Source organism: Urocampus carinirostris, chromosome 17 (assembly GCF_059441175.1).
Source record: "Urocampus carinirostris isolate Australia breed hairy pipefish chromosome 17, RoL_Ucar_1.0, whole genome shotgun sequence".
In the NCBI taxonomy this organism is placed as follows: domain Eukaryota; kingdom Metazoa; phylum Chordata; class Actinopteri; order Syngnathiformes; family Syngnathidae; genus Urocampus; species Urocampus carinirostris.
Genome location: NC_142365.1, coordinates 33,198,066 through 33,215,148, shown reverse-complemented (window position 1 = coordinate 33,215,148; position 17,083 = coordinate 33,198,066). Strand labels below are relative to the sequence as shown.

At 38.8% G+C, this 17,083-nt stretch overlaps 1 protein-coding gene across 3 annotated transcripts in view; it reads left to right on the top strand.

Moving 5' to 3' along the window:
- The window catches only part of rapgef6 (Rap guanine nucleotide exchange factor (GEF) 6), a 169,353-nt gene that overhangs the window by 28,615 nt on the left and 123,655 nt on the right, over nt 1–17,083 (top strand). For all 3 annotated transcript variants that reach the window (XM_088321254.1, XM_088321255.1, XM_088321253.1), the window contains exons 2-4: nt 866–936; nt 3,447–3,503; nt 3,603–3,686. In XM_088321254.1, the coding sequence (XP_088177380.1) occupies nt 866–936; nt 3,447–3,503; nt 3,603–3,686 (212 nt within the window). The remainder of the gene's footprint in view (nt 1–865; nt 937–3,446; nt 3,504–3,602; nt 3,687–17,083) is intronic.

Sequence of the window (17,083 nt, the reverse complement as noted above, 5' to 3'; positions counted from 1 at the left end):
TTGTTGTGTGTTACACCGAGATTTTACAGAAGTATACCACCCTAATTGAGCAATGAAGGTGTAGTCTAGGACGCAGGGACGTGGGCAAACAAGAACACTGCCATTCGAAAGTATCCGCACTGGTGCATGTACAAGCTTTATTAAGGTAGCGATGCTTGTGATTGTCGCGCATATCAGAATTTTGTCTTCTTGTGGTCCTTTAAGAGTCAGCAACCTTAAATATAAAGAACAGTAAATTGTCAATAAATAAATAACATTTTAAAGAGACTGTGTGTATTTAGTACCTTTTGGTGGTAAAAGAAACCCCACAATAATTTAAAAAATACTTGTTATAGTCTTTAAAGTAATAATCAAAAATTCATGAACTTTCACATAAATGTGCATTTTTTTTCATGTTTGGTGGTGTCTAGAAATATTTAAACATAGAGGAAGTTTGATGTATGGTGACACACTTTGTACTTGAATAAAATTAGCGTAAACTGACCCTCAACATGGAAGATGCAAAAAGAAAAGCATATTATGCTGCTTCCATGTTAAAAAAACAATTGAACTGGCTGATAACAAAAGGAAACAGAGCTGCTGTAGGAATCGATTGTGAGACGCTGAAACATGGCAGCGATAAGAACTGGTGCAATGTAAAAAGTCCCAAAAGCTTTCTGAGGTAACAAAAACAAGTAACCAAAATTGGAACACATTCTTGAAGTCTGTGTGCACGCAAGGAGAGAAGATGGTCAAGGTGTTTCCACTGGGCCCATAGGCACATGTGGTTTATCGACAAGTGCAGATTATAGTCCTGGAAATTATGGTTAATTTAGAAATATGCAATGGATTCACTCATTTTATGACAAATCCCCCTGTGTTTTAGGACTTGCACATGATCTATTGCCATCTCTACCACATGGATGTCCTCTCGCACCTCAGAGAGCACCAGCTAAGGTCAGTCTACTAGCATGCAACACTAAAACCCGCATTTTCTGACAAATATTGCTTTAATCTGAAAAATCTTGACATTCCAAGACAAAAAGGTTTTACAGCATGTTCATTTAGAATACTTGCACCAACCAGTGTTTGCTCAGCTGCTGCAAAGTGACAATGATCACAATTAATGATAATGATATCAATAAAAGGTCTATCACAGAGGTTAGATTAGAGACCACCCATGTGGAACGTGTAATACATAATGCCATGTGTATCTTTATTCATTATTTCACAGTACATGTTTAACAAATTTAGTTTATAAAACAATCCAAACAAAAAGTGTACAAGAGAGTAGGAGTAATAGAGAAAAAAAATACAAATATAATTTTTCCCAAAGTAACCATATTATAATGGGCGACATTAGCTCAGTAGGTAGAGCGCTCGTCTGGGGATCAAGAGATTGCAGAGTTACATGTCAAAGTGTTCTTGGGTAAGACACTGAACCCCTAATGCCCCCAATAAGCAGGCGCCTTCCATGGCTGCACGACCGTTATTGGTATGTGAATGTGTGAATGGGTAAATATGAAGCACATTGTAAAAGCTCTTTGGGAAGTCTTCAATCACTTGAAAAGCGCTATATAAATGCAGATTATTTCATTTCATAATCTCAAAATATAAATCTCCAAATGTACTTTAAAACAGTGGTCGGCAACCACAGGGCCAAGGAGAAATCATGTTTATTCGTAAATAAAGTAAAAACATTTGTTATGTGTTACAACGAGGTTTTACAGAAGTATACCACCGTAATTGAGCAATGAAGGTGTAGTTGACAATTAGTGCTGACCTAATCTGCTCAGCAAACGATGCAACAGGAATAGAAACCCTGATCGCAGCGGTGATAACGCGGATTCCTAACTGTTAAGATTGTGGGTAAGGAAAAAACATATGATTTTATCTCATAATCACATAATTTTTTTTCTCACGGTGCCACCTTGTACAAAGTTGTAATGGACCATTTTCGGAAAGAGTTTAACCAAAACAACGTTGTACAACGTGAAAGTCTGCGTAATAAAAGTGTGGTGATGAGAATGATGAGAATATAAATATAGTCAGAAGCAGATGCCTATTTTCCCTACCGCTTTATCTTCCCTATTAAATACATTTTACAAATCCTCTTCTCCTCTTGTGTTTAATATAACAAAATCTCATGGATATACTGAAAAACATAGGCCAGATATCAATAATTATAATAATTACAATAATCACATATTTTATACACTAATTTTCGTAATACCCATCCCTCAATGTCATAATGCTACTAGTTACCAAACATCACTGTGGCACCAATGATGATAACAACAATAAAAATAAAAATGATATTTATAATATATAATATTATGATATAATAATAGCAACAATAACAACAAAATTAACCATAGTTTTAAACGCAGTACCTGTATTTCCAATCTCACTCATATCCCATTTTCTTCATCCTTGTACTTTGCCAGTAATGTTTTTTGTATTTAAATTTGAACACATGAATAGTTGGACATTGTTTGATCTTATCTTGTAAATTATTCCAAAGTTTGACTCCACACACAAACACACACATACTTTTCCTGGCTGTTCTCACCTTTGGGATTTTGAATTTACTACAGCCCCTCAAGTTATAATTTCCCTCTTTCCGAATGAATACTTGTTGGATGTTTTCTGGCACCATGTTTTTGTTGACCTTAAATAACAGTTGTGAAGTAAAAAAAATGTCATTAGATAATCCAATTTTAATAATTTGGACTGCATGAATAAAATATTAGTATGATCCTGATATCCTACCCTGTTTATGGTTCTTATTGCAGGTTTTTTAAGGATAAAAAGGGTCTGTAGTGAACTTTTGTAATTTTTTTGCCCCAGACTTCTGCACAATATGTTAAGTATGGCAGAACTAGAGAACAATATAAAAAAATCAATGCATTATAGTTTAAAAGGAATTTGGCTTCATTAATTATTGAAATGCTTTTAGACACCTAACTTTGTATGTGTCTGATGTGTGTTTTCCAACTTAATTTATTGTCTATTATGACCCCTAAAAACTTAATTTCTGATACAATGTCTATTGCAGCACCATCCGTTTTTACTTCTAAATCTTGATTTGCCTTGCGATTACCAAATAATATTACTTTGGTTTTATTTAAATTTAAAGATAATAGTCAGACATTTAAATGTTTCGTGGTACAGAAAAGGTTGCTGACCACTGCTTTAGAGAATTAAATCGCAAGTGACACATTTCTATAGGCTATAAATGCAAAAATTATTCTCTTTCTAATCATTTTCACTCTATTTTTACTCTATTTACCATGTATGACTAAATAATATCCTGCCATCTATAGGTCTTTTAGTAGAAGTACACCCTAAAAAATTGGCTACATGTTGAAAACGTATAAAATGGATTGTCTATAATTTGTTTAGCACTTTGATTTATTGTTACTTAAGAAAGGTATTTATTCATTCTTTGTATTTTTACCTTTCAGATCCATGTGCACATCAGCCCGATATGAGAGACATGAGGCCAACCACATCCTTTTTTAGTAAGTACAATTAGAACACTTAACAATTGGTCTGTTTTAACTAATAGATTATCTGCAGAAAAAGCTAAGCATAGTCTTTTTTTTGTCTTCAATGCGCAGTCCCGACAGTATTGCCAGCTGTTGGTATATCCTGCTCTCAGGATCTGTTTTCGTCAAGGAGCACATGTATCTGGCCAGGTGCTGGTAGGTCGACATCATAATACACACGCATGTGAACATGCTTAAAATTAGGTGAGGACATATCATGTTGACTAAAACTTTTACAAATTAATACTGTTGCGGAAACGTGTGTAACTGGCGGTTTGTGGCGCCATCTATTGCGTCAAACAGGGTCTTCCAAACTGCGGTTTGCTCATCCTTTGCCTGTTAATAGAAAAATGATTATTATTACTATTTTATACAAATCAATAGATTCAGTAGTAGTTTCCCAATGTACAACATTTCAATAGAGTTATAATAAATACAAACATTTATTTACACGTGATTGTCATGTGCATGTTACTGAAATAATTAGTTAGAGTTACTTTATGAGTTGTGATTGCTTCAGCAAGGCACAACTACATTGCCAAGTGCTGTAGGCGAAGCAGGCACAACTATTATAATCCCCCGAGATCTTATTCAATAATACAGGGATGTGATTTTTCTGCTAATTCGCGGAATTCCGCTTTTTTTTTATCTCCAAAAATAAAATTTTAAAATTTCCGATTTTTTAAATGGTAAAAAATCTGATTTCGTCTCTACAGCATTCCATTTTAGTGTTTCCGTAACTGATTGGTTGAAGTCTCCGTGTTGACCAATAAACGCGCTTGTTATAAAGGCATAGGAGTATGCCATTGTTCATTTCTCACACGTTTTTGCCGGGTGTTTTTAAGAAAGATGTCCGTGATCTAACGCAAAGATGCTCCGCGAGTTAAAGAAATTGATAAGATCGTAAAAAACAAGTTTCGATGGGACTGGTTAGAGAAGGAATTATCTACAAATGTTGGAAAGAAGACTGTGACGAATTTGTTCAGTGACTTTATTCGGAAGATCGATCGTGCCGGGAAAGCCCTTTGCATTTGGTGCCATGATACCATTGACTATGGTGGGAGAGGTTTCAAAGCTCTTGAAAGTCACGCAAAGAGCAAAAAACACGTGAAAGAACTCCAGTCAAGAACAACAAATTATTCCATCGCTGGAAGTTTCGGTGCCCAAACGAAAACTCCAAAACTTTACGGCCTTCATCCCTTATTGACATCACAATCGGAAGCGGTTATAGAGAGACGTGATCCACCCCAACAACCTCTACCAGTTGCTGATAGAGTCGTGAATTTTGAGGTAGGTGGTAAACTTTTCAAATTTATTTGACAGTTTTCCCCTTTTTTTCGAAAATATTATAACGTAATAAAAATGGCCATAAATATTTAACAATTACAATAATAGATTTTTATGTGTACATTACACCAACACTTTACTGTAGGGCCTATAATTATTGTATTTTCATTTATCAAATATTCGGATACGCTGCTATTAAAAAAATAAATTATAACATTTAAAATATGATTTAGGAAATTTAAAAATATTATTAAGCCTATAAGTAATCAAAATTATTGTCAGTATTTATATTTTTTAAATTAAGTACTTGTATGATATTCTACCATGAACCCCAAAGCATGCAGAATGGACATAGCCACATACAGTTCTATCCAGACTGTGAAATATGCCCTAAGAGCAAGAAAGACCACCTCTGTCAGCCATTTTGGAAGGAAAGACATTCTGATGGATCCTGTGCAGTCCAAACTGTGCCTAAATCTAAGGACATCCTCTAAAAGGTACAGGGACGTGAAGAATGCAGAAGCAGCTATGTTGTCTGCAAAACGAACAGAACTTGCTGTGAAACAGGACACCCAAATGAGCAAGGCTGCCTCAAGAAGAACCATCAAAGCTGCACAGAAGCAGGATAGAAAGACCCATTCCAAAGCAATGAAGTCTAGGAGGAAGTAGTGTTTGTGTCATGTGAATGGATTGTGCTCAAGAATGAACACTTGTATATTCCTGTAAATATGTTGAATGTTTTAATGAGTAGAAAATAGAAAACAATATTTGTGATATTCAGTGATGTTATAATTCATCTAGAATGTGACAGAAAATATAAAATTCAGAACTTTGAATGAATTTCATGTTTCTGCATGGCCAGTGATTTAGTAGTTCATTGTGTATGCACATGACTCCGACAGATAACATCTTCTGCTATAACAAAGACATTTGTGGTATGTTCTAATATGAGTTACTTTTCATTTGGTCATAATACAATTATTTATTCATGAAATTTGAACTCTTCAACATGATTTATGTGTTAACTTAGTAATCACATTAGTTAGATATGATGATATTCTCAGTGATAGTTTTTAAAAGCAAAGGCAGTCCAATGTTTTTTAATGTGACTGATTTTGAGTTGACTTAAACTGTAATTTTATATGGGATAGTTCAATATACATTGAAAATTTATGCTGTTGTTTTGTCTATTTCTTTGTCATCTGAGTGCATTGAAAGTACTTAAAAACACGGAAAACCCATGAGCTCCGGGGGGCTTCGCCCCACTTGTCCCCCCACCAGGGCGCTGCCCTGGACCTAGCTGGGTGCCCGCGGCCCCCAGACCCCCGGCTAATTTTCAGATAGTTTCACTTTGGTCAAATCACATCCCTGATAATATTATTAGTTGTGATTGCCTCAGCAAGGCACAACTACATTGCCAAGTGCTGTAAGTAGTCAAGTCAAGTCATTTTTATTTGTATAGCCCTAAATCACGAAGAGTCTCAAAGGGCTTCACAGATTATTACACTATACAGGGATCAGAATTTTCCGCGGATCCGCGGATTTCCGCTGTTTTTGAACCCCAAAGGTCATTCCCGTAAATCGTCTAAATTCGATGACAAAATATTTTTGGGGTGGGTGAGGTATGATACGTGACTGTTTCATCACCCCAAGTTAGCATTTAGACCATTGGTCGATAGGTTCGCTGATAACCAATCAGCGGAGCTTTTGTTCAGAGCATTGGCTTTCTCAAACATGGCGCTCCTTCCGGTCTTTTCAAACGGTGAAATGAGTTTTTGAAAATGTAAATATGAAAATACTAAGAAAAGAAGACGAGGCTTTTGTCTCCGAGATTGATAAAGGAATCAAGAATAAATTTAAGTGGTCATGGCTGGAGAAGACTGTCACAGTAAACGTTAAAATCGGCGCAAAGATCGAGGAAGTTACAGAGACTTTGAGCCAGTTCATCGCAAAGTGTGATGTTCCAAGGAAAGCAAAGTGTCTATACTGTGTCGATCTGATCAATCATGGTACGCGAGGTTGTGTGGCACTGATCGATCATGCTAAAATGAACAAGCACAAAGCAAAAATAGCTTGCCGGCGATCAAATTATGCACTCGGATCCGCATTTAAAATCGGCAGTGAAACTAACAGTAACACCACCGGTTCAACATTTTTGGCCGTTTCAAATCCTTCCACTTCAAATACTAGCAGCAGTCAACCACTGGTTCCCCTGTGTGACAGAAAATCCCAATCTGTGGTATTTATAAATCTATTTATTTATGAAATGATTTTATCTTTTGTGTTTATACAATATTGAGAACAGGATAAACAAAATTTAAAATTTGTTATGAACATGATTAAAACAAATTATTTTGTATCATCATGATCATGTTCAATATTACAAATGCTTTTAATGTCAATATATTATTATTTTTTAAATTTATATATATATATCTATCTATATATATATATATATATATATATATATATATATATATAAAATACATGGTTTCTGTTTTGTTGGATTTAATTCATTCTAGTGCAATTTTCACATAGCAAATAAGATAAATGCTGTTGACTTCATGGGGGGCTTCGCCCCCCTGAGCCCCCCACTCGGCTCCGCCCTGGACCTGGCCGGGGCCTGCGGCCCCTGGACCATGGCTATTTCAGCTGAAAATGAAAATCTCCATTCTGATCCCTGACTATATTACACAGACTATTTTTCAGCCGACGAGAAGAGTAGGTTATTCATATGCTATGGAGTAGAAGTGAGTTTTAAGCTTAGATTTAAACATTTCCACTGAGGTTGCAGATCGGATCTCAGGGGGAAGAGCATTCCACAGCACCGGTGCCCGATGGAGAACGCTCTCGAATCAGCAGAACACTTCTTTGCTCTTGGGATCACCAGAAGACCGGCACTCTCAGATCGTAGGCTTCGGACCGGGACATAGGGGGAAATCAGATCTGAAAGATAAGAGGGAGCAAGTCCATGTATGATTTTGTATAATACTAAGAGAACCTTGAAATCACATCTAAGGCTAACTGGGAGCCAATGCAGGTTAGCCAAAATCGGTGTTATGTGATCGTACTTTTTTGTCCTAGTTAAAAGTCTCGCTGCGGCATTTTGTACCAGCTGAAGAGAGACATTATTCTAGACTTCGGGAGACCAGAGAGTAGTGCATTATAGTAATCGAGACGGGAGGTATCAAACGCATGAATTATAATTTCCGCATCCGACTGAGACAGTATTGAACGGATTTTAGCAATGTTACGAAGATGGAAGAAAGCGGTTCTAGTAATTTTCTTTACATGCGTTTCAAAGGATAGATCAGGGTAAAATATGACACCTAAATTTTTAACTGTGCACAGGGCAATGTAGTTGTGCTTGCGATCCCCCGAGATCTTTTTATTATTAGTTGTGATTGCTTCAGCAAGGCACAACTACATTGCCAAGTGCTGTAAGCACAACTATTATAATCCCCCGAGATCTTATTCAATAAAATTATTATTATATTATTATTATATCTATCTTCTTCCGCTGAATTTTGACGGGCCTCTCCTCCCAGAGCTCTTGGAGTAGCCCAACGATTCATATACCAAAAATTCCGGCCGAATCAGGACTCTCCTGCGACCATACAGATTTTCGATACGAGTCACCGGGGCCAATTGCGGGGCCCCGGAGACCAAAAAAAGTCCCCATCCGGAATAATGGGTTTTGAGAATCTCCCATCCGGAATACATGGGCCCATTCATTTCTATGGGTAGTCATGGAAACGAGGGCTTTTTCAGAGGTTAGTAGGGACTAAGGAGGGACTGTCCAGGGTGGCTTGAGGGGGCCTGACCCACATTACCTTTAACCATGGGTAAATGGTGAATTCCAAAGAGTGGATGCTAGCGAGAGGATGCTAACAGCTATGTGCGCCGCTAGCAAGGTGTTGGGCTGACGTAGCCAGCCCAAGTATTAGCGATGAGAGGTTGAAGCTATGCTTACTCATGCTAGCTCTAGAAACTATTTGTGACGAGTTGGGCTGGCACAGCCAGCCCAAGTATTAGCGCAAGCTAGCCGTATACACTGTCAGTAATGGGCTGGGCTGGCACTGCCAGCCCAAGTATTAGCGCAAGCTAGCTGTAAACACTGTGGGCAATGCTGACTTCTTCATGCCCAGAAATTTTGGGAATGGCTATATTGTGACAACTTCATATTTACAAATTATGCTAATGGGTTCATGTTAATGAGTTATGCTAATGGGTACATACTAAAAAGTGATGCTAACGGCTAAATGCTAACTTCTTTATGCTAAAGATTTTTGGTAATGGAAATATTTTAACGACTTCATACTTACAATTTATGATAATGGGTACATGTTGATGAGATATGCTAACGGATACATGTTAAAAAGTGATGCTATCAGCTAAATGCTAACTCCTTCATGTTTAAAAATTTTGGTAATGGCTTTATTTTAACTACTTCATATTTACAAATTATGCTAATGGCTTCATTTTGATGAGTTATGCTAATGGGTACATGCTAAAAAGTGATGCTAACGGCTAAATGCTAACTTCTTAATGCTAAAAAATTTCAGATATGGCAATACTTTAATGACTTCTTATTTATAAATTATGCTAATGGACTCATGTTAATGAGTTATGCTAAAAATTTTGGTAATGGCAATATTGTTGCGACTTCATATTTACTAATTATGCTAATGGACTCATGTTGATGAGTTACGCTAGTGGATACATGCCCAAAAGTAATGCTAACAGCTAAATGCTAACTTCTTAATGCTAAAAAATTTCAGATATGGCAATACTTTAATGACTTCTTATTTATAAATTATGCTAATGGACTCATGTTAATGAGTTATGCTAATGGGTAGATGCTAAAAAGTGATGCTAACGGCTAAATGCTAACTTCCTCATGCAAAAGATTTTTGGTAATGGCAATATTTTAACGACTTCCGCCGAATTTTGACGGACCTCTCCTCCCAGAGCTTTTGGAGTAGCCCAACGATTCATATACCACTTCCGGCCTGATCAGGACTTGCGACGATACGGATAAGCGATACGAGAGAACAAAAAAAGTCCCTATCCGGAATAATGGGTTTTGAGAATATCCCATCCGGTATACATGGGCCCATTCATTTCTATTGGTAGTCATGGTAATGAGGGCTTTTTCCAGAGGGTAGTCATAGTAAGCAGGGACTGTCCAGGGTGGCTTGAGGGGGCCCGACCCACATGACCTTTAACCATAGGTAAATGGTGAATTCTAAAGAGTGGATGCTAGCGAGAGGATGCTAACAGCTATGTGCGCCGCTAGCAAGGTGTTGGGCTGGCATAGCCAGCCCAAGTATTAGCGCAAGCTAGCTGTAAACACTGTTGGTGATCAGTTGGGCTGGCACAGCGATGAGAGGTTGGAGCTATGCTTACTCATGCTAGCTCTAGAAACTATTGGTGACGAGTTGGGCTGGCTGTGCCAGCCCAAGTATTAGCGCAAGCTAGCTGTAACACTGTTGGCAATGGGTTGGGCTGGCACAGCCAGCCCAAGTATTAACGCAAGCTAGCTGTAAACACTGTCGGCAATGCTAACTTCTTCATAGTAAAAAATTTTGGTAATGGCTATATTTTAACGACTTCATATTTACAAATTCTGCTAATGGCCTCGTGTTAATGAGTTATACTAACAGATACATGCTAAAAAGTGATGCTAACAGCTAAATGCTAACTGCTTCATGCTAAAAAAATTTGGTAATGGCTATATTTTAATGAATTCATATTTACAAATTATGCTATCGAACTCTTGTTGATGAGTTATGCTTACATATACATGCTAAAAAGTGATGCTAAGGGCTAAATGCTAACTTCTTCATGCTAAAACATTTTGGTATGGGGGGTATTTTGTATCTATGTCATATAAAAAAAGCCCACTCATAGCAATTCATTATCTGCTTTTTTGAGTAACGCATTAACGCTCCATGTAGTAACCACATTTAGATTATTGAGTTTTATTAATAACACGTTGCAGTAGTAACCGTGATAAGTAATTACGTTCCAGGAATGTTCCTTTGTAACGCGTTAGTCCCAATACTATGTGTGTCTAAATTTATTTGTGTTGATTGTTGGTACAAGTTGTCTGAGGGAGGTTTCTAGTCATACAAAATGGCCTGATCTGGTGTGTTGGTTGGAATCCTGACAAGCAGACCACAAAACATACCAGTTAGTCAGCTTTAAACTTTATTTTCCACTGTTTCCTTCCCCCCTCCTACCTCGAGTTGTTCAGAACCCCCTCTTTCTCCTCCCCCTTGTGTTTCCTTTCATTTTCCTTTAGAATGCTTCAAAATTTCAGTTTTGGCTCTGAAACTCCTACACTGACAAAAGTAGTCAAATGTTTTCAATATGTTGTCTATTTCCTTAAATGACTTTAGGCATTAACCAATCAACCAAATTTTGTCTATTTTAAAAAAAAAAGTATTAATAGACATGTCGACTTTTGTACTGTTATCATTGGTTTAGAGCAGGGATCGGCAACCTATAACACGCGTGCCAGCAGTGGCACACGAGCGCACGGCAAAATAATAATGATAATTATTTTTTACATATGTATAATATATCTCATCTCATCTCATCTCATCAGCTGCACCGCTTATCCTCAGTAGGGTCGCGGGGGTGCTGGAGCCCGTCCCAGCAATCATCAGGCAGTGGGCTGGGGACACCCTGAACTGGTTGCCGGCCAATCGCAGGGCACACGGGAACAGACAAATCACTCGCTCAGTCACACCTAGGGACAATTTGGACCGGCCAATTCACCTGAAATGCATGTCTTTGGAATGTGGGAGGAAACCGGAGTGCCCGGAGGAAACCCACGCAAGCACGGGGAGAACATACAAACTCCGCACAGTAAGGTCGGGAGCTGGATTTGAACCCACGCAGGAGGTTCCCACGACCTCAGAACTGTACCGCACACGCGCTAACCACTGCGTCGCCGTGCTGCCTCTATACATATATATATATATATATATGTATATATATATATATATATATATATATATATATAATTATTAGCGCAAGCTAGCTGTAAACACTGTCGGTAATGCTAACTTCTTCATAGTAAAAATTTTTGGTAATGGCTATATTTTAACGAATATTTACAAACTCTGCTAATGGCCTCGTGTTAATAAGTTATACTAACAGATACATGCTAAAAAGTGATGCTAACAGCTAAATGCTAACTGCTTAATGCTAAAAATTTTTGGTAATGGCTATATTAATGAATTCATATTTACAAATTATGCTAATGAACTCTTGTTGATGAGTTAAGCTAACGGATACATGCTAAAAAGTGATGCTAACAGCTAAATTCTAACTTTTTCATTCTAAAAATTTTTGGTAATGGCCATATTTTAACGACTTCATATTTAAAACTTATGCTAATGGACTCATGTTGATGAGTTATGCTAATTGGTACATGCTAGAAAGTGATGCTAACATGTAATAGTGTTATTACTACGTTATTGTCATGTATGTTTTTTTTAAACCTCCACAAGGCATATCCTTGTTGTTAACGGTTGTGGGCCCATCCCAAATGAACTTGCCAGTACCGGTGGGGTGTGGGGGGGCGGAGTCCCCCCAAAGAACCAAGTAAAAAATGACAAATACATCTTTCTGAGTTAATAACTTTATGCTAACTCATAATGCTAACAACTCAACGCTACCGGTTCTCTACCAACATCTGCCAGATCAATCACAACTCTTACAATTGCCGCGGGAATTGTTTAGTTTAAAATGTAACCCAGTTACCCTTAAATTACTGACAACAGAAAGTAGCGCGTTACTCTGAAAGTAACTATCTACCGTAAATTCCGGACTATAAGCCGCTACTTTTTTCCCAAATGTTCAGCCCTGCGGCTTATTCAGTGAAGCGGCCAATTTATGAAATTTTTCTAAAGGTAAGATTTAGACCGGTGGAATAAGTGGGCCAAGGTAGACTGCATCCTCATAGTTTGCGTTCGAATTGTACATATGACAAAGGTTCTTTCCTATAATGAGGAAGACGCCCTTGATGGCGACAGTTATAAGGAGAAAGATGAGGACGGTTTACTCTGAATTTCGCAATTGCGGTACGGCTTTTTTTAACAGCTACACTTCATGCGTAACGAGCGTGTTAGGAGTAGCGTGGTGGTACCTTTCACAGGCACGGTTTGGGATGAAAGTTATACTATTTTTATTAAAACTTTAGAAAACTCTCTCGGTGTACCGTCTTTCTTTGTAAATATGTGTAACCATGTATAATATGTATTTGCAGCTGTAATTTTTTGTAATGTATTTATTTTAGAGACTTATTGTGATATGTTTTCTACCGTCGAATCAAAAAGAAGGGGCGGAGCAAACGCGGGCTGACGGGAAGTCGGGTGAAGCTGAGTCAAATCTGTTTGTTGTTGCAGCGGACAATACTGGATATTTATTTTTCCCACCCTTAACTTTGGAAATATACATTTTTTTCATTGGATTACTTTTAACGTGACCCGGACTTTAAAGGTCTGCATTAAATTGTAACTACCGGTATCATTATCCGTTCATGTTGCCGACTGCGGTGATTGCATTTTGTACTATGGCCAGAAGACTCGTCTGCACCCACCCGGAGGGGGGAGCCGGAGCTACACTGTGGGAGTCCCGGCAGCAACGGCCTGGGTTGTGGAACCCATAAGGGAGAGCACCCACGCAGAAGGGAAAGGACCCACACAGAGGACTGGAAGAATGCTGCTTGGGAGGGTGGGATGGCAGAGCTATGCCCTTGCACAATAGTATTGCCTTTTACACGCTGGTTAACTACTGTTAAAAGAAAATAACTCTGAAATTGTTTAATTGATGTTGAAAATGTCAGGAAAAAATGTTAAAACGTCATATCGTCACGTCATATTGTCAAATATAAAAAAATTGTGAATATGCTTGATGGCTGTGTTTTGCTGCTGTTGGTGTCGGTGGATTTGTTCAGACCGAGGACAATCGACTTTGGCCTGGACGGATCTATTGACACTAACAAAGATGTTATATAATGAAATTGTGAATATGTTTGATTTTCGAGAAGGTTTGTTCAAACCTCACTTTGTGTTTGCTGTTAAAAACGTAATATTGGAATATAATATTGTGAATGTGCTTAGTTGCTGTTGAGATTGTCATGATTGTTTTCTGTTTTTAGTGTCAATAAATTTGTTCAAACCAAAAAAAAAAAAAAAAAAAAGCTGTGTTTTTTGGACTGTAGACTTTAATAAAGGACAGAGCTTGCTCTGTCCACTCCACGCATCGGCCCGGTATTGCAGTACCTCCGGGAACGATGCATTCGCAATGATCGCAGCAAGGCTTTAGAGCTAGGACCTTAGCTTGGCCTTTTGGCTGAGAGTAAGTGTACCGGCTCCTAGGCTTTGTAGCGTATTATGAACTGACCGTTAACGGATAATGGATAATGAATAACGAAAATAGAACAATAACCCTTAAAAACCCCAAAACCCCATCTGTAGTCACGATCGCAGCACCTAAAGTCAGATTCGGGATAAACTTGTGACTGTGTTATATGTTTCAATGTGGGCTCATGCGGCTTATATAGAGGTGCGGCTTGTGTAAAGACAAAACCAGTAAAGCCCGTAAAATGTGGTGCGTGCGGCTTATAATCAGTTGCGCTCTATAGTCCAGATTTTACGGTAGTTACTTATGACCGTTAATACGCACATAGAAGCCAACTTCCTGAAAATGCTTAAGAATAGCCACATATTAAAATACATTGGAGAACATGCGTTCCCTGGTCTTGTGAACGCAGTGAACCCTTGATATTTAATGGCTTGTTCAGTCTTACAGGTTGTAAACAACCACTCAACGGAGACACATAATATCCATTTTGTATCTGCGCTTCGAACCATTCAAAGATCTCCTCTAGTTTTTGGTATTGTTTTGACATTTTCTTTTTTTCACCAAGCATGGTGTATTGCAAAAATATTTTTACCTATAAAAACACCAACATTTTGCACACATTTACCATAAATGAAGTGCTTACATTTGCCCCATTTATTGAGTTGGTTTGTTGTTTCTGTATTAGCCACTCCCCCATCCCTGAGCACTGGCTACATGCACGTATAAACTGAATCTGCAGACTTGAGTAGAGACCCCTCGCTACTTCTTTGAATTGAATTGATTTTGTCTATATTGTCAATAATATCACTGTATCGTCCTTTGTGTTCTGTTAAACAGCACACCACGGGGGCAGGTGAGGGAGGATGCTCTGTTGTATATGTTTGATTGTGTTATAGACTGGTGAGACTGTCTCTGTGCGCGACTCTGATAGGTTGGTTTAACTGAATCTAGGGACACCACTTCATGTGGTGTTGCTTGGGCATGTACAGCTTGGCGGCACCCATCCCTCTCCAGGCTGTTATTAAAAATTTTTTTATTGGGGTTTGCTCTCCACATGGAACAGATAGTACTGGTTTCCATAGTTAGCGGTAGCAGGAGAGCATCCTGGTCTGACTCAGATACAGCCCCTTCATCGCCTAGTCGCGGTTGTTTTTTGGTGTAAACTAAAGCATCACTCCGCTCTCCAGAGCTGAGCTGGACCTCGGCATTGACAAACAGCGGAGTGTGACAATACTGATACTAATACCTTATTCACCATGGTAAAACCATTTTGTTCTTAAATTTTGTGTATCACATCATACAATATGCATTGCATCACTTGTGGCTTTCATTTTTTTGTTCAAAAGGAACATTGTATTAATGATGTTCCATCCTCTGCCGTTGTGATATAATAAAGGCTTAAAGGCCCTATGTTTCATCTCATCATCTCATCTCATCAGCTGCACCGCTTATCCTCAGTAGGGTCGCGGGGATGCTGGAGCCCATCCCAGCAATCATCGGGCAATGGCCAGGGGACACCCTGGACTGGTTGCCAGCCAATCGCAGGGCACACGGGGACAGACAACTCACTCGCTCAGTCACACCTAGGGACAATTTTGATCGGCCAATTCACCTGAAAAGCATGTTTTTGGAATGTGGGAGGAAACCGGAGTGCCCGGAGGAAACCCACGCAAGCACAGGGAGAACATACAAACTCCGCACAGTAAGGCCGGGAGCTGGATTTGAACCCACTCAGGAGGTTCCCACGACCTCAGAACTGTGCCGCACACACGCTAACCACTTGGCCGCCGTGCTGCCCCTATGTTTCATATGTTTTTGTATTTTGTATCTATGTCATATAAAAAAAAAGCCCACTCATAGCAATTCATTATCTGCTTTTTTGAGTAACGCATTAACGCTCCATGTCGTAACCACATTTGGATTATTGAGTTTTATTAATAACACGTTACAGTAGTAACCGTGATAAGTAATTACGTTCCAGGAATGTTCCTTTGTAACGCGTTAGTCCCAATACTATGTGTGTCTAAATTTATTTGTGTTGATTGTTGGTACAAGTTGTGTGAGGGAGGTTTCAAGTCAACCAAAATGGCCTGATCTTGTGTGTTGGTTGGTAGCCACAGCAGGGGGTATAGGAGCAGGTCAGATCATATAGTGTGTCCGTGTTGGTTTGTGTGGAATGTGTAAACCTGGGCGGAACAGTGGCTAGCCATGTGTTCCTGTGCAGTCTGCCGCCTGGAGCCTGCCAGGACATCAGGCAGGAAATGAGCACCACACACACATATGAAGACATATACACACACAGACGCACACCGTCAGCCAACAGACAGGGCAGTATTGAGCGGGAGGCAGAACACACGGCCTTCCTCCCTCAACTTTTTTTGCAGACTAACTTTTGGATCCTTTAAAGATAACATGCTGGATTTTCTTATACTTCGGAATCCTGACAAGCAGACCACAAAACATACCAGTTAGTCAGCTTTAAACTTTATCTTCCACTGTTTCCTTCCCCCCTTCTACCTCGAGCTGTTCAGAACCCCCTCTTTCTCCTCCCCCTTGTGTTTCCTTTCATTTTCCTTTAGAATGCATCAAAATTTCAGTTTTGGCTCTGAAACCCCTACTCTGACAAAAGTAGTCAAATGTTTTTTAATATGTTGTCTATTTCTTTAAATCACTCTAGGCAGTAACCAATCAACCAAATTTTGTCTATTTAAAAAAAAAAGTAGTAATAGACATGTCGAATTGTACTGTTATCATTGGTTTAGAGCAGGGATCGGCAACCTATGACACGCGTGCCACTGCCGGCAAAATAATAATGATAATTATTTTTTACATATGTATAATATATCTCTATACATATCTCATCTCATCTCATCAGCTGCACCGCT